The sequence below is a fragment of the Pseudophryne corroboree genome, chromosome 11 (genome assembly GCF_028390025.1).
Source record: "Pseudophryne corroboree isolate aPseCor3 chromosome 11, aPseCor3.hap2, whole genome shotgun sequence".
Classification (NCBI taxonomy): Eukaryota; Metazoa; Chordata; class Amphibia; order Anura; family Myobatrachidae; genus Pseudophryne; species Pseudophryne corroboree.
In genome coordinates this window covers 308,724,338-308,746,718 of record NC_086454.1, presented here as the reverse complement: position 1 = coordinate 308,746,718, position 22,381 = coordinate 308,724,338, and the positions used below count along the sequence as shown (strand labels likewise).

The window sequence follows — 22,381 nt, the reverse complement described above, 5'->3', positions numbered from 1 at the left end:
GCAAACAACTAACATTCATAACATCTTTACATGAATAATGCACAAACTGTAGAATTCCACAACCCATGAATCAATCCATTCTGCTCTATAACGGAGATGGATTACTAATGCCTTTCTCTGATACTTTTGCTGTGGCAGTACTGTTGCTGTAATGTCAAACTTTATACCGCTCAGGTTGGTCTGTAATATTTGACACTTATTGCAATCATCATTATCTTAGACCTTTGAAGCCAAAATCCAGCACCTGGAGACACGACACGGGAAGAAGGGAACTGGAGCAAATTCGGACTTGGAATACTTTGTACGCTGTGAGGTTCATCGCACAGACCTTGGCACATTAATGAGCTCTATTAGAAGAGTGTCAGAAGATGTAAGGACCACTAAGGAGGTGAAAGGTATGCACTAATCAAGGCTGAACGGTAGGCATGGAATGTGCCCATGTACAGCAGGTGCTGACAGGGTATAATTTATGTAGTATAGCTCTGCTGTTCTCCGTCACGTGACATGCCTTATGCCAAATGTGGTAGTGTGCAGAGGCGGATTTAGAACTCATGGGGCCCTAAGCAAGACACCGATTTGGGCCCCCCTTCCTTAAACAATTCTCAGTGTGTAGCCTCCCACCAATTGTAGCAGACAGGCCCCCACTCATTGTGCCGCCCCAGTCAGTGTATGATCCCCAATCTGCCCCCCTCCCAATTATAGCAGGCAGATGGTAGTTGTACTAGTGTATTTAAAATCAAACTTTGACAAGCAGGGCCCCCTAGGACCAACAGGGCCCTAAGCAGCCGCTTCGGTTGCCTTGTGGTAAATCCTCCTCTAGTAGTGTGTGGTAATCCTGTTCTGTATATGATATATGGCTGATATTATGGGTCCTAACAATTTAATAATTAGCTGTATTTAGAAAAGAAGAAATGTATGTTAATTTTTATTAAGTCATGTTTTACTTTCATAAGGATGTCTATGCTACCTGTGTATTAAAAACAAGTTAAATGAACATACTTCATATTATACAGAGACCATTTTACTTACATATATAGAGCCAGCATAATCCGTTGCGCTTTACAATTGTGAAAAAAAAGTTTGTGACATCACCACTTATAAATCGCACCATTTGTACTGTACATCGCACCACTTGTACACCCGGCATCAAGTACAAACCACCGCAACTGCTGTATGCCGTTTCTGCTGCACTTCTGGCGTTGGGATCTGACACTTGATCCCAGTGCCGGCTGCCACCATAGAGCACATCTCCAAAGACACAGGGAACCCACCTGAATTACCATATCCGCAGTGGAGGGAAAGATGGTTTTAGATATAGGATTTGAATAAGTTAGTCAAATTATACAGATGTTCATCCTTCAATGCCATATCCCAGATGCAGTATACCATATATACAGTAATTCAAATGCACGTTACATCCTGAATTTTTATTGTCTTTTATTTTCTGTGGGATTTGGAAATATTCTTTTGTCATGTCTGTGTTTGTTATTTGGGTAAGCACTGTATAATTTGTAAGCACTGTTACGCCGATATATTCAAATATAATTGCCTGCAACATGGCAGCTAGGAGCTGATTGGCTAGTACTTTAGCTCTCTATCTCTCCCCAAGGCTTAGTAAATACAGCCCTTTATCTGTCTCCAAGGTTTGATACTTGTTCCACTGAAACACAATGTTAACTACTGTATTTGATAATATGTACTTATTTAATAACTACATATGGGATCCGGTCATGTGACCGGCGCTCGGGATCCCAGCGGCAACCATGCCGACGCGGGGATCCAGAGTGATCAATAGCCCTACAGTCGGCATGCCGACTAACAGGGACTATGCCTTCGCATGGGAATAGAATCTGTGGAGAGCGCAGCAAGGGGCTTTGTTGCCGTGGCCCCCCCGGCTGGCATTCTGCAGCCAGGTATGCTGACCACCAGGATTCCCACCGCCGGTCACCCAGCCCCAACCCATATATATACAACATATATACAGCATGCATGACTATATAAACTAAGTTACAGATCTAAACTGGAAAATTTGTGATGTATTAAAACATTCTTACTTGCATTTACATGTATAATTATTATATTTGCAACAGTAGTTTTTTTCCCATATGAAAGGAAATTGCAGTACCTGTATACTGTAGCTATAATTTTCTGATTTTGTGGTGTACAGTGATTCCTATACCATTCATACAGGATATGTCTTTCATATGCAAACCTCAGATATAGCTCCTATTACTGCACTATGACAATATGTCTCTCTCTTGGCCTTTACAGTTCACTGGTTTCCAACTAAAATTACAGAACTGGACAAGTGTCACCACTTGGTGACGAAGTTTGATCCAGACCTGGATTTAGATCACCCGGTAAGAAATAAATCTTGGGCGGGATGTACTAAAGAGAAAATGCGGTAAAACCCCCCGTTTTGGGAGGGTTTTACCTAGAGATGAGCGGGTTTGGTTCTCAGAGAACCGAATCCTACCGAACTTCACTACTCGAGCCCAGATCCGAGTCAAGCTCGGGTTTTCCCGCCTGACTCGGAAACCAGAACGAGGCAAAACGTCAACATCCCACTGTCGGATTCTCGCGGGTTTTGGATTCCACATAAGGAGCCACGCGTTGCCGCCATTTTCACTTCAGTCCTGAATAGTGTAGTGAGAGGACGTGTCTCCGTTCTCAGTGTCTGTGCGGGTGGGAAAGTGGGGTGGCGATTATAGTGCTGTCTTGTGCTGCTCAGTCCAGTGTAGTGTCTTAGCTGCATCAGTCAGTCCAGTGACCAGTCACAGTGGTGGTGTCCTTTGCTGCCATATGTCCAGTGCTGCTGTATAAGTCCCTTACAGTGTTGCTGTGTTGTCCTGCATCAGACCAGTGGTAGTGTCCTGTGCATCAGTCAGTCCAGTGACCAGTCACAGTGGTGTCCTCTGCTGCCATATGTCCCGTGCTGCTGTATAATAAGTCCCTTACAGTGTTGCTGTGTTGTCCTGCATTAGACCAGTGGTAGTGTCCTGTGCATCAGTCAGTACAGTGACCAGTCACAGTGGTCGTATCCTCTGCTGCCATATGTCCAGTGCTGCTGTATAATAAGTCCCTTACAGTGTCACTGTGTTGTCCTGCATCAGACCAGTGGTAGTGTCCTGTGCATCAGTCAGTCCAGTGACCAGTCACAGTGGTGGTGTCCTCTGCTGCCATATGTCCAGTGCTGCTGTATAATAAGTCCCTTACAGTGTTGCTGTGTTGTCCTGCATTAGACCAGTGGTAGTGTCCTGTGCATCAGTCAGTCCAGTGACCAGTCACAGTGGTCGTACCCTCTGCTGCCATATGTCCAGTGCTGCTGTATAATAAGTCCCTTACAGTGTCACTGTGTTGTCCTGCATCAGACCAGTGGTAGTGTCCTGTGCATCAGTCAGTCCAGTGACCAGTCACAGTGGTCGTATCCTCTGCTGCCATATGTCCAGTGCTGCTGTATAATAAGTCCCTTACAGTGTCGCTGTGTTGTCCTGCATAGGACCAGTGGTGGTGTCCTGTGCATCAGTCAGTCCAGTGACCAGTCACAGTGGTCGTATCCTCTGCTGCCATATGTCCAGTGCTGCTGTATAATAAGTCCCTTACAGTGTCGCTGTGTTGTCCTGCATAGGACCAGTGGTGGTGTCCTGTGCATCAGTCAGTCCAGTGCTCAGTCACAGTGGTGGTGTCCTCTGCTGCCATATGTCCAGTGCTGCTATATAATAAGTCCCTTACAGTGTTGCTGTGTTGTCCTGCATCAGACCAGTAGTAGTGTCCTGTGCTGTATATTATAGATTCCAAATAAAGGGGTTATTAACATTTAATCCAAATATAATTTTTTCAGGATTTGCCCTGTGTGGTGTAGGGGTATGCTCTCATGTGCCGCATACTGTGTTATATAACACTAGAAAAATAATGGAGAACAAAAATTTGGAGGATAAAATAGGGATAGATCAAGAACCACTTCCTCCTAGTGCTGAAGCTGCTGCCGCTAGTCATGACATAGACGATGAAATCCCGTCAACATCGTCTGCCAAAGCCGATGCCTAATGTCATATCCAAAAAGAAAAAGTTCAGTAAAATGACCCAAAAAAATACATTTAAATGGTCTGAGGAGAAACGCAAATTTTCCGGAAAAGGGGATCTTAGTGCTACTTTATAATATGCTGTTGTGCATGTGTTTCTGGCTTGTGTTGTCACTACTTATCAATAACTTTGCTGATCAATCTCCTTATCTCTGCCAGGGTTTTTCTGACCAGGAGTATCGCAAAAGGAGGAAGATGATTGCTGACATAGCCTTCACCTGCAGGCAGTAAGAAGACCAGAGTAAAGTGGATTGAATAGATATAGCAAAATGTGATGCAACAAGACTGCTGTGAAATAGATGTGTTCCTCTAAGAGTATCCGGAGGATAGATCGACAGTGTCTAGGTCGACGCCATATAGTTAACATGAATTAGGTTGACAGGTACAAAAAGTTGAAAAGTACAAAAGTTCGACATGACAATGGTCAACAAGTGTTTTTGTGTTTTTAACATGTTCTCCCAAAATTTGCTTGATTTACTATCCACGTGGACTACAAATGGGAATAGTAACCTGCCCAAAGCGTGGTGAGCATAGCGAGCCCCAGAGGGTACATGTTTCGACTGATTGTGGTGACATATTATCAAACATACAAGATTTGACCAAAAAAAGAAAAAAAAAAACATGTCGACCTTTTGATTCTGTCGAACTATTGTATGCCAACCATTTGGTGTCGACCTATTGACTGTTGACCTAAACACTGTATATCTTCTTAAGACGATACTAAGGGCTGACGTTATTTCTTTAATACATGATATTTATACAGTAAATAAGCTCCTGCAGATGTGTCAATTCTCCCCATCTTCCATTCAGCTTTAGCAATGGGCTGCTGTCCTTAAAGCTGCCTCTAGAAACATAGTATTACAAACTATCAGCTTAGGCTCATAGTCATCTGATGGGCATGTTGGACCATTATAGGAAGGGTGACAGCCAGTATAGCTACTGTATATACATTAAGCGTAACTGAGATGTAGGTAGAAATAGGTACAGTAATTGTTACAAATGATCTGACATTGCAACCAGCTCCCTTCTTCATCCTGAGTGATGAACCTGCATTGATGTTGTGCAATATCTGTCAATGAGGCCCATTGATCATTATATTTATATACAGTATATAATATTTGTGGCTATTCAACGAAATCCCAAGCTTGGGGGGTCACCACTAATATTTTGTATCACCTTGATGTATCACAGAGAGACTGCCGTTGATATCTGTAATACCTGCTGAGATTCCTCCACTCCCGCCTGCAGCCGCACCCCCCATAGGTTTCTATGGGGATGTGATGCTGCTAGATTTACAGTACCAAGTTCCAGGATTCAAAGCATCCTGGAGATTGGCCCCCGTAGCTAACACCAGCTGCAGATGGACCGCTGTAGCCTGTGGACTACACATTGCATAATTAACTGGGAGAAGGGTTTCTCTCATAACCCTCCCTGGCAATGATATTGACTACGGACCTAATTCAGAGTTGATCGCAGCAGCAAATGTGTTAGCAGTTGAGCAAAACCATGTGCACTGCGGGGGGGGGGGGGGGGGGGGGGAGCAGATATAACATGTGCAGAGAGAGTTAGATTTGGGTGGGGTGTGTTCAAACTGAAATCTAAATTGCAGTGTAAAAATAAAGCAGCAGTATTTACCCTGCACAGAAACAAAATAACCCACACAAATCTAACTCTCTCTGCACGTGTTATATCTGCCCCCCCTCCCCCCCTGCAGTGCACATGGGCCCTCATTCCGAGTTGATCGCTCGGTATTTTTCATCGCATCGCAGTGAAATTCCGCTTAGTACGCATGCGCAATATTCGCACTGCGACTGCGCCAAGTAATTTTACTATGATGAAAGTATTTTTACTCACGGCTTTTTCATCGCTCCGGCGATCGTAATGTGATTGACAGGAAATGGGTGTTACTGGGCGGAAACAGGCCGTTTTATGGGCGTGCGGGAAAAAACGCTACCGTTTCCGGAAAAAACGCAGGAGTGGCCGGGGAAACGGTGGGAGTGCCTGGGCGAACGCTGGGTGTGTTTGTGACGTCAACCAGGAACGACAAGCACTGAACTGATCGCACAGGCAGAGTAAGTCTGAAGCTACTCTGAAACTGCTAAGTAGTTAGTAATCGCAATATTGCGAATACATCGGTCGCAATTTTAAGAAGCTAAGATTCACTCCCAGTAGGCGGCGGCTTAGCGTGTGTAACTCTGCTAAAATCGCCTTGCGAGCGATCAACTCGGAATGAGGGCCATGGTTTGCCCAACTGCTAACAAATTTGCTGCTGCTGTGATCAACTCTGAATTACCCCCTATATACACTTTGCAATTTTTGCTATGTACAATTTTGACTATATAAAAATTTTGACTATACTAGAAACTAGATTGTACACAATATAGTCAAAATTGCCATGCCTGCACAGTCTATTTTCTCTTGCGACAACGACCCCGTGGGGGCGTGCATTGGTATCGTAAGCTGTATACACACAGTGCGATATGTGCTAACTTTGCGATTTTGACTATATAGTCAAAATCGTAAGCACACATCGCACTGTGTGTGTATGCACCTTTACATGGAAATGTTTACAGTAAAAAATGTTACATTTGGTAATCTCCGTTTGTTCCACTGTTTACCTATTAATATAATATTTTTATTACAGTGGTGATCCAATACCCCGAGTGGAGTACCTGCCAGAGGAAATTGCAACCTGGTAAGCTACAGTATGCTTGTATACATTGCACTCGCCAATCTTCTCTCTGCAATATACATTCACAACCACTACTGTATCTTGATACACTAACAGTGCACACAAACAAATCCTGCGCAATTTGTGTATTTTAATACACAGCCCTATGGAACTGTGATCTAAAGTGCCCAATGTAGGGGTGAGTTAGAGGGGGTTTATGGGTGATGAAGGGTTCAAACGCCATCTTAACAGCAGTATTCCACCGATGTCTGTGCAATGCTTCTAGTTGAACTGTCCTCTTAATGTCAAACTTACATGCGCAGCAGATACTAAGTGGAATACGGCTGTTTTCCAAATACATTCTTATTTGCAACACTCTATTTACATTCACCAAGCAGGACAGTATGACCAAGTGTTAACACACAGCAAAAGTTTTCAGGCATTACCAGAACTGTTGTTCCTTGGAAAACCCATCTTATTGGTTACCATACTACAGGTGCATTTAATGGGTCCCCATACCCACAATTTGCCAGATTGTGATCATACACCGTTGTGATTATAATTATGGGGGTCATTCCGAGTTGTTTGCTCGTTGCCGATTTTCGCAACGGAGCGATTAAGGCGAAAATGCGCATGCGCTAAGTATTTTAGCACAAAACTTAGTAGATTTACTCACGTCCGAACGAAAAATTTCCATAGTTGAAGTGATCGTAGGGTGCTTGACAGGAAGTGGGTGTTTCTGGGCGGTAACTGCCCGTTTTCTGGGAGTGTGTGGAAAAACGCAGGCGTGCCAGGATAAAACTCGGGAGTGTCTGGAGAAATGGGGGAGTGGCTGGCCGAACGCAGGGCTTGTTTGTGACGTCAAACCAGGAACAAAACGGCCTGAGCTGATCGCAGTGTAGGAGTAAGTCTCGAGTTACTCAGAAACTGCTAAGAATTTTCTATTCGCAATTCTACTAATCTTTCGTTCGCAATTCTGCTAAGCTAAGATACACTCCTAGCGTGTGCAAAGCTGCTAAAATCTGCTAGCGAGCGAACAACTCGAAATGACCCCCAATATGTATGTAGCTTTTTTTTCACATTTTTCACTTTATTAATACAGTCAATCATTATTGTGATTTACAGGATAATTGCCTATCCAGAACCATTGCAGTTATTTGAAAACCTGGCTGTGACATATTTTCCATTTTCCTTTACACACTTGTTTGTTTATAGGCAATTTGTATTTTCTCACTGACTTTTTGTGATGGATGATACTTGGTTTTAACACATCCCAATAAAAGTTATAGTTTAGAATTGTCTAATTTTTGTAGGAGTGCCCCAACACCAGTGTCCTTCTTTTCTTCTATAGTGAACAGTACTGCCAGTTTGAGTTTTGGGAGCACCACCCAGGGGTGTATTTAGGGGTCCAAGCGCCCCTGGCAAAGTAAAGGACTGGTGCCCCCCCTCCCCCATATTTGAAATAGGGAAGGCACGTTTGCCTAAAAAAGGGGTGTGGCCACTCAATAGTACCCCAATTCAAATTACACCACATTAGTGTGCATGGGCGTAGCTACCATAGGTTCAGGGGATGCGACTGCTATGGGGCCCGAGCCTTCCCCTGCACCTACTGTAGTTACTGAGTGAGCCCCGGCATCTTTTACCTTTAGGTGTGCTGCTGCACTGCAGCCACACCTGCTCACCCTTGGCTACCAGCTCCGCCTCTCCTGAGTATTAATGCTGGGAGGAGGCATGGCTGAGTCTGCAGGGACATCCCTGGACCACGGCCATGCCTCCTCCCAGCGTCTGTGAGGAGACACGAGGCGAAGCCAGGCCGGCCGGGAGAGCGGTTGAGGCGGCAGTGCAGCACTAATGGTGAGTGCTGCAGGGAGGGGGTTTCTATGGAGTAATCCACAGGGGGAAGGGGTGCACGCACAGCAGGGGGCATGGAAGTATGCTATGGGGCCCCCGTCTGGCAAAGCTACGCCCCTGGTAGTATGCCTTACTCACATTACACAGCACAGTAATGTACATTATTCACGTTATGCTACACAGTAGTACCCCTTATACACATTATGCCATACAGTAGTGCCCATATATATATATATATATATATATATACACCCACAATACCCACAGTAGTTCTCCTTACACATAATGTACCCCAGTACAGTGCCAATTACACATAATGACCCCAGTGGTGCAGTGCCAGATACACATAATGCCTCAGAGTATAGTGCCTCATACACGTATACGCCCACACAGTGCCAGATACACATATGCCCCCTCAGTGCCAGACACTCATATATATGCCCCTACAGTGTCGGACACTCAAATGTCCCCACAGTGCCAGACACACACATGCCACCATGTTGATTTTACTATTAAAGGCAGCACTTTTAGGTAGATTCACATTTAGAGGCGACAGCTATCTCCCCACCCCTATGTAGTTCCTCAACAGCAGGGATGCCCATTAATGATCAAAGAATGCAGCAGCAGCAGCCACTGTAATTGGCGCCGGGGTCCAGCACCGCACCACAATACAGACAAGAAACTCTACATAAACTACACCTCCCAGCAGCCACTGCTGCATGTGATAATAACTGGGCATCCCTGCTGGTGAGAAACTACACAGGGGTGGGGGTATAGCTGCTGCCTCTAACAGTGAATCTACCTACTGCTCGCAGGTGGCACCTCTGGACGGCGCCCCTCCTCGGCTGGCGCCCCTGGCGAGTGCCATCCTGGCCAATAGGAAGATACACCCCTGGCACCACCAACCCATGCTATTGCACGATCGCGAAGCGTAATTAATTTATGTTGGTTACCATAATTTTCCTCACAACAGATGCATGTGATCCTACCAGACAAGCACTGTGCGGAATCAAACCTGTTTTCGCTAAGATTAATGAGAATCACAGTTAGGGAAATATACTTTGAATGTTCTATCAGTGCAACATATTGAGTGACTTACGTGAATGAAAACTGCAGGAAGAGCATGATTAGACAGTAATAATTTATTTTAACAAAGTTTATATTTGAAATTGAAACACAGATGAACAATTTACAAAAATACCATAAATAGTAGCAGCCACTGTAGTAGCAGCGGTGGATACGAAGGGCCTAATTCAGACCTGATCGCACGCTAGGGTTTTTTTTCAGCGCTGCAAACAGATAATCGCTGCCCATAGGGGAGTGTATTTTTGCTTTGCAAGTGTGCGAACGCATGTGCAGCCGAGCTGTACAAACAAATCTTGTGCAGTCTCTACACAGCCCAGGACTTACTCAGCCTCTGCAAGCACTTCAGCCTGTCCGGGACTGGAATTGTCGTCAGGAACCCTTCCTGCAAACACATGGACACGCCTGTGTTTTCTCTGACGTCCTAGTGGATGCTGGGAACTCCGTAAGGACCATGGGGAATAGCGGCTCTGCAGGAGACTGGGCACAAAAGTAAAGCTTTAGGACTACCTGGTGTGCACTGGCTCCTCCCCCTATGACCCTCCTCCAAGCCTCAGTTAGATTTTTGTGCCCGACCGAGCAGGGTGCAATCTAGGGGGCTCTCCTGAGCTTCTTAGAAAAAGTTAGTTTTAGATTCCAAAAGGCATATGGAAGTATTGCCTTATAAAGGGGAGGAGTTATTTGGGGTAGGTCTATCAGACCTGGTGTCCACGGCAACTGCTGGAAAATCCACATTTTTACCCCAGGTAGCCTCTCAACATAAGAAGATGCCGTATTATCAGGCGCAATCCTTTCGGCCCCATAAGGGCAAGCGAGCAAAAGGCTCCTCATTTCTGCCCCGTGGCAGAGGGAGAGGGAAAAGGCTGCAGCAAACAGCCAGTTCCCAGAAACAGAAGCCCTCTCCCGCCTCTGCCAAGTCCTCAGCATGACGCTGGGGCTTTACAAGCGGACTCAGGCACGGTGGGGGCCCGTCTCAAGAATTTCAGCGCGCAGTGGGCTCACTCACAAGTGGACCCCTGGATCCTTCAGGTGGTATCTCAGGGGTACAAATTGGAATTCGAGACGTCTCCCCCTCGCCGTTTCCTAAAGTCTGCTTTACCGACGTCTCCCTCCGACAGGGAGGCGGTATAGGAAGCCATTCACAAGCTATATTCCCAGCAGGTGATAATCAAGGTACCCCTCCTGCAACAGGGAAAGGGGTATTATTCCACGCTGTTTGTGGTACCGAAGCCGGACGGCTCGGTGAGACCTATTTTAAATCTAAAATCCTTGAACACTTACATACAGAGGTTCAAATTCAAGATGGAGTCACTCAGAGCAGTGATTGCGAACCTGGAAGAAGGGGATTATATGGTGTCTCTGGACATCAAGGATGCTTACCTCCATGTCCCAATTTACCCTTCTCACCAAGGGTACCTCAGGTTTGTGGTACAGAACTGTCACTATCAGTTTCAGACGCTGCCGTTTGGATTGTCCACGGCACCCCGGGTCTTTACCAAAGTAATGGCCGAAATGATGATACTCCTTCGAAGGAAGGGAGTTTTAGTTATCCCTTACTTGGACGATCTCCTGATAAGGGCAAGATCCAGGGAACAGTTGGAAGTCGGGGTAGCACTATCTCAGGTAGTGTTGCGGCAGCACGGTTGGATTCTCAATATTCCAAAATCGCAGCTGATCCCGACGACGCGTCCTCTATTCCTAGGGATGATCCTGGACACAGTCCAGAAAAAGGTGTTTCTCCCGGAGGAGAAAGCCAGGGAGTTATCCGAGCCAGTCAGAAACCTCCTAAAACCAGGCCAAGTCTCAGTGCATCAATGCACAAGGGTCCTGGGAAAAATGGTGGCTTCCTACGAAGCAATCCCATTCGGCAGATTCCACGCAAGAACTTTCCAGTGGGACCTGCTGGACAAATGGTCCGGATCGCATCTTCAGATGCATCAGCAGATAACCCTGTCACCAAAGACAAGGGTGTCTCTCCTGTGGTGGTTACAGAGTGCTCATCTTCTAGAGGGCCGCAGATTCGGCATTCAGGACTGGGTCCTGGTGACCACGGATGCCAGCCTGCGAGGCTGGGGAGCAGTCACACAGGGAAGGAATTTCCAGGGCTTGTGGTCAAGCCTGGAGACATCACTTCACATAAATATCCTGGAGCTAAGGGCCATTTACAATGCTCTAAGCCTAGCAAGACCGCTGCTTCAAGGTCAGCCGGTGCTGATCCAGTCAGACAACATCACGGCAGTCGCCCACGTAAACAGACAGGGCGGCACAAGAAGCAGGAGGGCAATGGCAGAAGCTGCAAGGATTCTTCGCTGGGCGGAAAATCATGTGATAGCACTGTCAGCAGTGTTCATTCCGGGAGTGGACAACTGGGAAGCAGACTTCCTCAGCAGGCACGACCTCCACCCGGGAGAGTGGGGACTTCACCCAGAAGTCTTCCACATGATTGTGAACCGTTGGGAAAAACCAAAGGTGGACATGATGGCGTCCCGCCTCAACAAAAAACTAGACAGGTATTGCGCCAGGTCAAGGGACCCTCAGGCAATAGCTGTGGACGCTCTGGTAACGCCGTGGGTGTACCAGTCAGTGTATGTGTTCCCTCCTCTGCCTCTAATACCCAAGGTACTGAGAATTATAAAACGGAGAGGAGTAAGAACTATACTCGTGGCTCCGGATTGGCCAAGAAGGACTTGGTACCCGGAACTTAAAGAGATGCTCACAGAGGACCCGTGGACTCTACCTCTAAGAAGGGACCGGCTCCAGCAAGGACCCTGTCTGTTCCAAGACTTACCGCGGCTGCGTTTGACGGCATGGCGGTTGAACGCCGGATCCTGAAGGAAAAAGGCATTCCGGATGAAGTCATCCCTACCCTGATCAAAGCCAGGAAGGATGTAACCGCAAAGCATTATCACCGCATTTGGCGTAAATATGTTGCGTGGTGCGAGGCCAGGAAGGCCCCTACAGAGGAATTTCAACTGGGTCGATTCCTGCATTTCCTGCAAACAGGAGTGTCTATGGGCCTAAAATTGGGGTCCATTAAGGTTCAAATTTCGGCCCTGTCGATTTTCTTCCTGAAAGAACTGGCTTCAGTTCCTGAAGTTCAGACGTTTGTCAAGGGGGTACTGCATATACAGCCTCCTTTTGTGCCTCCAGTGGCACCTTGGGATCTCAATGTAGTTTTGGGGTTCCTAAAATCACATTGGTTTGAACCACTCACCACTGTGGACTTAAAATATCTCACATGGAAAGTGGTAATGCTGTTGGCCTTGGCTTCGGCCAGGCGTGTGTCAGAATTGGCGGCTTTATCCTATAAATGCCCTTACCTGATTTTTCATACGGACAGGGCAGAATGGAGGACTCGTCCTCAATTTCTCCCTAAGGTGGTTTCAGCGTTTCACCTGAACCAGCCTATTGTGGTACCTGCGGCTACTAGGGACTTGGAGGACTCCAAGTTGCTGGACGTAGTCAGGGCCCTGAAAATATATGTTTCCAGGACGGCTGGAGTCAGAAAATCTGACTTGCTGTTTATCCTGTATGCACCCAACAAGCTGGGTGCTCCTGCTTCTAAGCAGACTATTGCTCGTTGGATTTGTAGTACAATTCAGCTTGCACATTCTGTGGCAGGCCTGCCACAGCCAAAATCTGTAAAAGCCCATTCCACAAGGAAGGTGGGCTCATCTTGGGCGGCTGCCCGAGGGGTCTCGGCTTTACAACTTTGCCGAGCAGCTACTTGGTCAGGGGCAAACACGTTTGCTAAATTCTACAAATTTGATACCCTGGCTGAGGAGGACCTGGAGTTCTCTCATTCGGTGCTGCAGAGTCATCCGCACTCTCCCGCCCGTTTGGGAGCTTTGGTATAATCCCCATGGTCCTTACGGAGTTCCCAGCATCCACTAGGACGTCAGAGAAAATAAGAATTTACTTACCGATAATTCTATTTCTCGTAATCCGTAGTGGATGCTGGGCGCCCATCCCAAGTGCGGATTGTCTGCAATACTTGTACATAGTTATTGTTAACTAAATCGGGTTATTGTTGTTGTGAGCCATCTTCCAGAGGCTCCTCTGTTATCATGCTGTTAACTGGGTTCAGATCACAGGTTGTACGGTGTGATTGGTGTGGCTGGTATGAGTCTTACCCGGGATTCATGAATCCTTCCTTATTGTGTACGCTCGTCCGGGCATAGTATCCTAACTGAGGCTTGGAGGAGGGTCATAGGGGGAGGAGCCAGTGCACACCAGGTAGTCCTAAAGCTTTACTTTTGTGCCCAGTCTCCTGCGGAGCCGCTATTCCCCATGGTCCTTACGGAGTTCCCAGCATCCACTACGGACTACGAGAAATAGAATTATCGGTAAGTAAATTCTTATTTTTCCAACGACTCCCTGAAAACGGTCAGTTACCACCCACAGATGGCTTCTTCCTGTCAATCTCCTTGTGATCACCCGTGCAAATGGATTCTTCGCACAAACCCAACGCTGAGCGGCGATCCGCTTTGTACCTGTGCGACGCGCCTGCCCATTGCAGTTCTGACCTAATCGCACCGCTTCAAAAAACACTAGCGAGCGATCAGGTCTGAATTACCCCTTAAAATACCAGAGCAATTCAACATTGCATTGGTGTGGAGACACCTGGGGCCTAATTCAGGGGGTCATTCCGAGTTGTTCGCTCGGTAAAAATCTTCGCATCGCAGCGATTTTCCGCTTAATGCGCATGCGCAATGTCCGCACTGCGACTGCGCCAAGTAAATTTGCTATGCAGTTAGGAATTTTACTCACTGCTTTTTCATCGTTCTGGCGATCGTAATGTGATTGACAGGAAATGGGTGTTTCTGGGTGGAAACAGGCCGTTTTATGGGCGTGTGGGAAAAAAACGCTACCGTTTCCGGAAAAAACGCAGGAGTGGCCGGAGAAACGGGGGAGTGTCTGGGCGAACGCTGGGTGTGTTTGTGACGTCAAACCAGGAACGACAAGCACTGAAATGATCGCAGATGCCGAGTAAGTCTGGAGCTACTCAGAAACTGCTACGAGGTGTGTAATCGCAATATTGCGAATACATCGTTCGCAATTTTAAGATGCTAAGATTCACTCCCAGTAGGCGGCGGCTTAGCATGAGCAAATCTGCTAAAATCCGATTGCGAGCGAACAACTCGGAATGACCCCCTCAGAGTTGATCGCAGCAGCAAATTTGTTAGCAGTTGGGCAAAACCATGTGCACTGCAGGGGGGGCAGATAGAACATGTGCAGAGAGAGTTAGATTTGGGTGCGGTGTGTTCAAACTGAAATCTAAATTGCAGTGTAAAAATAAAGCAGCCATTATTTACCTTGCACAGAAACAAAATAACCCACCCAAATCTAACTTTCTCTGCAAATGTTATATCTGCCACACCTGCAGTACACATAGGCCCTCATTCCGAGTTGATCACTTGCTAGCTACTTTTAGCAGCCGTGCAAACGCATTGTCGCCGCCCACGGGGGAGTGTATTTTCGCTTTGCAAGTGTGCGAACGCCTTTGCAGCCGAGCGGTACAAAAACATTTTGTGCAAAACAAGACTAGCCCTGTAGTTACTTATCCTGTGCGATGAATCCAGCGACGGAGGTCCCGGAATTGATGTCAGACACCCGCCCTGCAAACACCTGGACATGCCTGCGTTTTCCCAACCACTCCCAGAAAACGGTCAGTTGACACCCAGAAACGCCCTCTTCCTGTTAATCTCCTTGCGATCCGCTGTGCGAGTGGATTCTTCGCTAGAACCACTGCACAGCAATGATGCTCTTTGTACCCGTACGAAGCGCGTGCGCATTGCGGCACATACGCATGCACAGTTTTGCCGGTTTTTTACCTGATCGCTGCACTGTGAAAATCGGCAGCGAGCGATGAACTTGGAATGACCCCCATGGTTTTGCCCAACTGCTAACAAATTTACTGCTGCGATCAGATCTGAATTACCCCCCTGTCTGTCCCTGCGATCCCTATCATAGCTCATTTTGTAGCATTGAAACTGTGGACTGTGGTGTCTGACTCGGCAGTACTAGTGCACATATGTGAAATGGGTTCACTACGATCTGCCGGCGGCCGGCCTCCCGGCGACCAGCATACCGGCGCCGGGAGGCCGGCCGCCGGCTTACCGACAGTGTGGCGAGCGCAAATGAGCCCCTTGCGGGCTCGCTGCGCTCGCCACGCTACGGGCACGGTGGCGCGCTACGCGCGCCACACTATTTTATTCTCCCTCCAGGGGGGGCGTGGACCCACACGAGGGAGAATAAGTGTCGGTATGCCGGCTGTCGGGCTCCCGGCGCCGGTATGCTGGTCGCCGGGAGCCCGACCGCCGGCATACTGAAGACCACCCATGTGAAATAGGATTCACGCATGCACACGAAGAACCCAGCATCCAGCAGAAGGAGCCGTACAGTGGTGGAGGGATCTTATCATATGCCTGAGCACATCTCCAGACCCTCTTCTCAATGTAAGGAGTGGGCGGTAATAAATGCCATCTGATGGCAAAGGCTCACGCTCTCAAGCTCTGAAAAGTTTGTGTTTTCGAAGCTTGATGAATTTTGGTCCCCAGATCAGGACTGAAAGGTAAGCAGGATATATACGTGATATCTTCTGCATCACCTTTATAATTAATGGTCCTAATACTTAGGGGTATATTTACTAAGCCTTGGATAGAGATAAACTCGACAGAGATAAAGTACCAGCCAATCAGCTCCTAACTGTCATTTTCAAACACAGCCTGTGGCATGGCAGCTAGGAGCCGATTGGCTGCTACTTTATCTCCAGCGACTTTATCTCCATCCAAGGCTTAGTAAATAGATCCCTTAATTTCTACAGATACTTTTGTAGAAATTAAGAGATAATGATTTGAGAAACACGTGGAAGTTAGAAACTTAAGGCCAGTACTCACAGGCCGATATGGGAGAGATGTGTGCTGAGCGTGCGGCGGGAGACGGGGGGCGCTCATTTTATCCAGCGGGTGAAGTGAGCGACCCGCTAGATTGGCCTGCATGCAGGCCAATCTAGCACCAGCGTTAGCGATGCGCGGGGCTGCGCATCGCTATCGCTGTGAGGGGTACACACGGAGCGATCGTGCTTAAAATCTAAGCAATCTAGTCAGATTGCTTAGATTTTAAGCAGCGATCGCTCCGTGAGTACCCCCCTTTAGTAACTATACATTAGGTATCAGCATTTCCATTTAAATGGCTATACGATTGAGCCAAAGATATACAATATAATACTGTATAACCTCTTTTCCATTTGTTTTAGATGTGAACAGAAATACACACACACAAAAATAATTTTATTTTAAATCAATGTGCAGAGAAAATCAGGTAGGCTTTCTGCTTTCGGTCTGCCAGTTCTAGCTAATTTGTTGGATGAGAGATGGCTGTAAATTACACCCATTAAAAATAGCTGGGATATAGCTGTTTAAGCTATTGATATGCTAATTTGGTTATTTTAACACATCAGGACATAAATCAGGCAACATGCGTAAATATTGTAGTGAGCACCAGGTGATTGGCCTGACACCGCAGCATGAAGCCATCAAAAACAACACTGATGCTTTATAATAATTAACTGACTATCTCAAACTTCCTGATGTGCACTGTTTCAACTGGGTAAAGGTTTGCTTGGTGGAACATTTTACCCCTTATCACGCCATTAGGAGTCGAATTTCGAAAAATTCCTGCTTGGTGGGTGGCTGGAAATAACTGTCACAGTTTCCAGACCACCCAGCTGGTCACATTCTCCAGGTCATCCAGCAGGTGCCCAGAGAGAGTTCACCAACTTTCACATTTTCCAGAGCACAATGGTGATGCATTGTAAATGGCAGGCGGACATTTTGCCATATAACTACGTAACGAAGCAACCAATTTAAACACCAACATTTTTCTGTAAATCTACAGATCAAGACCTTGAATTTGGTATATTATGCTTCATAGAAAATATGTCACTCATAAAAGTTATCCTTCTGCTATTAATACGTAGACGTAGGTATAACTTATACTGGCCTATGTAAGAAGGTTATTCCTACCTTTCTAACACGCCTCTGTCGTGCCAGAAGCAATATGTCTACTTGACATGTAGAAAACACACAACACAGAACAGCCAATATGTACATATACATGTATGGCCAAATTGGACATTGAGCCTGTCGCCTAAGGCTTGCACTGAGTGGCAGCAATGGTATTTGTGTGGCCAATGGCCATACTACAATATTAACAGTTAACATGCCCCGGAGTGAATCTTGGCATGGGGAACTTCGCAAGGGGGGGGGGGGGGGGTAGTCTGATACAGAACTGAGGGTGGAACAGGGAACCTAACCGTGGGATCATGTCATCGTGTCCCTGCACCTGCTACACATTGCTGAGATTACAGGCATCATGAGGCAAGGGGTGAGGCCATGATGACGCTTAGGAACACACAGTACTGCATTATTACTAAACATACTCCACACCTAGAACTTCAGTGACGGTGGGGCCATTTCAATTAGCTGTGAGGTGGCCAAAATTTGCTATTCAATTAAAAATCTCCATTAATACAGGTCTCAATGGAAGTTAAGACAGATTTTACTTTGGTATCGTTACCATTGCTGATGTGGTAGGTGGATCTTCAATCACTCCGTTCTTGACCCTACAAAGTCAATACAACCTCCCCAGTGGCGTAACTAGAAATTTTTCTCCCCCAAGCCAAAAAATTCTTCGGCGCCCCCCCCCCCCCCCCTTCATGCTCCATAACAGGGAGCAAGAAAGGGATAAATATGCACGTGCCGAAGGCGCGTGTGCCAAAAAAGGGGCGTGGTTTCGTTGGAATGGGCGTGGTTTCGCATAAAGGGGCGTGGCATTGCAGGAAAAGACTACCTTATACCCCAGTTTTGCAACCTGCACGCCCAGACGTTAGCCACCACAGGAAAGAAAAATAATCCTGATTCATGCCCCTTACATTATTTGTCATTTTTCCTCCTTATAGTAATGCCCAGTATACATTATGCCACATACTGCAATGGCCCTTAGACATTATGCCGCACACAATAATGCACATGACACAATATGCACACACTGTAATGCCCCCGACACATTATGCCACACAACGTAATGCCTGTGACACATTATGCCACACACCGTAATGCCTGTGACACATTATGACAGGAATCGCAATGCCCGTTATACATTATGCTACACACTGCAATGCCCCTGATACATTATAGCACATACAATGTCTGTGACACATTATGACACACACCGCAATGTCCGTGATACATTATGCCACACACTGCAATGACCCTGAGACATTATACCACATATCACAATGCCCGCGATATAGTATACTATACACCGTAATGCCTGTGACACATTATGACACACACCGCAATGTCCGTGATACGTTATGCCACACACCGTAATGCCCATTACACATTAAGTCCTACAGTAAGGCTTCTAATTACTTTTCAATTACCTGCTCGTTGTTAGGGGTTTCATGCACTGGGTGTCATGCTCGTTGCCAGGGGTTTCATGCTCTTGGTTCCATGCACGGTGCCAGGGGGTTTCATGCTCAGGGTGTCATGCTCGTTGCCAGGGGTTTCATGCACTGGGTGTCATGCTCGTTGCCAGGTGTTTCATGCACTGGGTGTCATGCTCGTTGCCAGGTGTTTCATGCACTGGGTGTCATGCTCGTTGCTAGGAGGTAGTCCTTGTTGCTAGGGCTGTGCTCCCAGTGCCACATATGTCCCCAGTGCCAGATATTCCCCCACGGTGCCAGGTACTCACATGCCCCAGTGCCAAATATAGCCCCCCCCATGTGCCAGGTACACATATCCCCCCCCAGTGCCACATATGCCCCCAGTGCCAGATATTCCCCCCCAGTGCCACATATGCCCCCAGTGCCATATATCCCCCCCCAGTGCCATATATGCCCCCAGTGCCATATATGCCCCCAGTGCCATATATGCCCCCAGTGCCAGATATTCCCCCCCAGTGCCAGATATTCCCCCCCAGTGCCACATATGCCCCCCAGTGCCACATATGCCCACAGTGCCATATATTCCCCCCCAGTGCCACATATGCCCCCAGTGCCAGATATTCCCCCCCAGTGCCATATATGCCCCCAGTGCCAGATATTCCCCCCCAGTGCCATATATGCCCCCAGTGCCAGATATTCCCCCCAGTGCCATATATGCCCCCAGTGCCAGATATTCCCCCCCCCAGTGCCATATATGCCCCAGTGCCAGATATTCCCCCCAGTGCCATATATGCCCCAGTGCCAGATATTCCCCCCAGTGCCAGATATTCCCCCCCAGTGCCATATATGCCCCCAGTGCCAGATATTCCCCCCCAGTGCCATATATGCCCCAGTGCCAGATATTCCCCCCAGTGCCATATATGCCCCAGTGCCAGATATTCCCCCCAGTGCCAGATATCCCCCCCCCCCCCCCGCTTTTTGGAGGGACACGGAGGGCACAGCTCACCTCTCCTGTGTCCCTCCTGCTGCATCATCTCCGGCGGCCGCGGGTCTAATAGGGGGAAGTGCCGGTTCGTGAGCCAATTAGAGCTCACGGACGGCACTTTCCCCTATTAGACCCGCGGCCGCCGGAGATGATGCAGCAGGAGGGACACAGGGAGGCGCGCTGTGCCCTCTGTGTCCCTCCAAAAAGCGGCGGAGGGAAGGAGAATGCAAACTGACATGCGGACGCTCGTCCGCATGTCAGTCTGCTGTAAATCAGTGGCGCCCCCGCAGCCCCTCGCCCCCAAGCCACCGCGAGGGCTGCGGGGGCAGTAGTTACGCCACTGAACCTCCCTCTGGAGCTAGACTAGGTGAAAAGTAGGGGAAACATGTTGGGACACAGTGTAAATACTCCTCGGACCACCTTCCAAAGAATTTTAAAGTATTTCGAGATTTTTAAAAGGAAAATTTGTCTGTAATAATGTGGGCAAGTGCAGTGGCGTAACTAGAAATTTTTCTCCCCCAAACCAAAAAATTCTTCGGCGCTGCCCCCTACCCCCCCCCCCCCCCCAATCCTCCATCCCCCATAATTGGCACTACTGAAGGGACAAATATGCGCGCGCCGCAACAAAGGTGTGTGGCTTCATTGAAATGGGTGTGGCTTCGCATAAAGGGGCGTGGCATTGCTGGAAAAGACTATTTATACCCCAGTTTTGCAACCTGCACGCCCAGACGTTAGCCACCACAGGAAAGAAAAATAATCCTGATTCATGCCCCTTACATTATTTGTCATTTTTCCTTCTTATAGTAATGCCCAGTATACATTATGCCACATACTGCTATTGCCCTAAGACATTATTCTACACACAGTAATGCACATGACACAATATGCACACACCATAATGCCCCCGACACATTATGCCACACACCGTAATGCCTGTGACACATTATGACAGGAATCGCAATGTCCGTGATACATTATGCCACACACTGCAATGCCCCTGATACATTATAGCACATACAATGCCTGTGACACATTATGACACACACTGCAATGACCCTGAGACATTATACCACATACCACAATGCCCGTGATATAGTATACAACACACCGTAATGCCTGACACATTATGACACACACCGCAATGTCCGTGATACATTATGCCACACACTGCAATGACCCTGAGACATTATACCACATACCACAATGCCCGTGATATAGTATGCCACACACCGTAATGCCTGTGACACATTATGACACACACCGCAATGTCCGTGATACATTATGCCACACACTGCAATGGCCATTACACATTAAGTCCTACAGTAACGCTTCTAATTACTTTTAAATTACCTGCTCGTTGCCAGGGGTTTCATGCTCTTGGTTCCATGCACGGTGCCATGGGTTATCATGCTCAGGGTGTCATGCTCGTTGCCAGGGGTTTCATGCACTGGGTGTCATGCTCGTTGCCAGGGGTTTCATGCACTGGGTGTCATGCTCGTTGCCAGGTGTTTCATGCACTGGGTGTCATGCTTGTTGCTAGGGGGTAGTGTTTGTTGCTAGGGCTGTGCTCCCAGTGCCACATATGTCCCCAGTGCCAGATATTTCCCCACAGTGCCAGGTACTCACATGCCCCCAGTGCCAAATATAGCCCCCCCATGTGCCAGGTAAACATATACCCCCCAGTGCCACATATGCCCCCAGTGTCAGATATTCCCCCACAGTGCCAGGTACTCACATGCCCCCAGTGCCAAATATAGCCCCCCCCCCCCATGTGCCAGGTACACATATACCCCTCCAGTGCCACATATGCCCCCAGTGCCAGATATTCCCCAACAGTGCCAGGTACTCATGTACCCCCAGTGCCAAATATAGCCCCCCCCCATGTGCCAGGTACACAAACACCCCCCCAGTGCCATATATGCCCCCTCAGTGCCACATATGCTCCCCCAGTGCCCCCCCCCCCTGCTCCCACGCTGTTTTGTGTTGGAGGGACACGGAGGGCACAGCGCACGCCTCTCCTGTGTCCCTCCTGGGTCTCCGGCGGGTCTGTTAAAGGAAATGCTGGTTCGTGAGCCAGCCAATCAGAGCTCACGAACGGCACTTCCTTTATTAGACCCGCCGGAGACCCAGGAGGGACACAGGAGAGGCGCGCGCTGTGCCCTCCGCTCCGTGTCCCTCCTTACAGCGGCGGCGGGTTAGTGAGGAGACCGCAGATTGACATGCGGACGCTCGTCCGCATGTCAATCTGCTCTAAATCA

At 47.8% G+C, this 22,381-nt stretch overlaps 1 protein-coding gene across 1 annotated transcript in view; it reads left to right on the top strand.

The window, feature by feature from the left end:
- Nucleotides 1-22,381, top strand: part of LOC134968762 (tyrosine 3-monooxygenase-like) — a 133,684-nt gene that overhangs the window by 5,633 nt on the left and 105,670 nt on the right. The window contains exons 2-5 of the mRNA XM_063944251.1: nucleotides 221-395; nucleotides 2,272-2,360; nucleotides 4,242-4,309; nucleotides 6,727-6,777. Of these exons, the coding sequence (XP_063800321.1) occupies nucleotides 221-395; nucleotides 2,272-2,360; nucleotides 4,242-4,309; nucleotides 6,727-6,777 (383 nt within the window). The remainder of the gene's footprint in view (nucleotides 1-220; nucleotides 396-2,271; nucleotides 2,361-4,241; nucleotides 4,310-6,726; nucleotides 6,778-22,381) is intronic.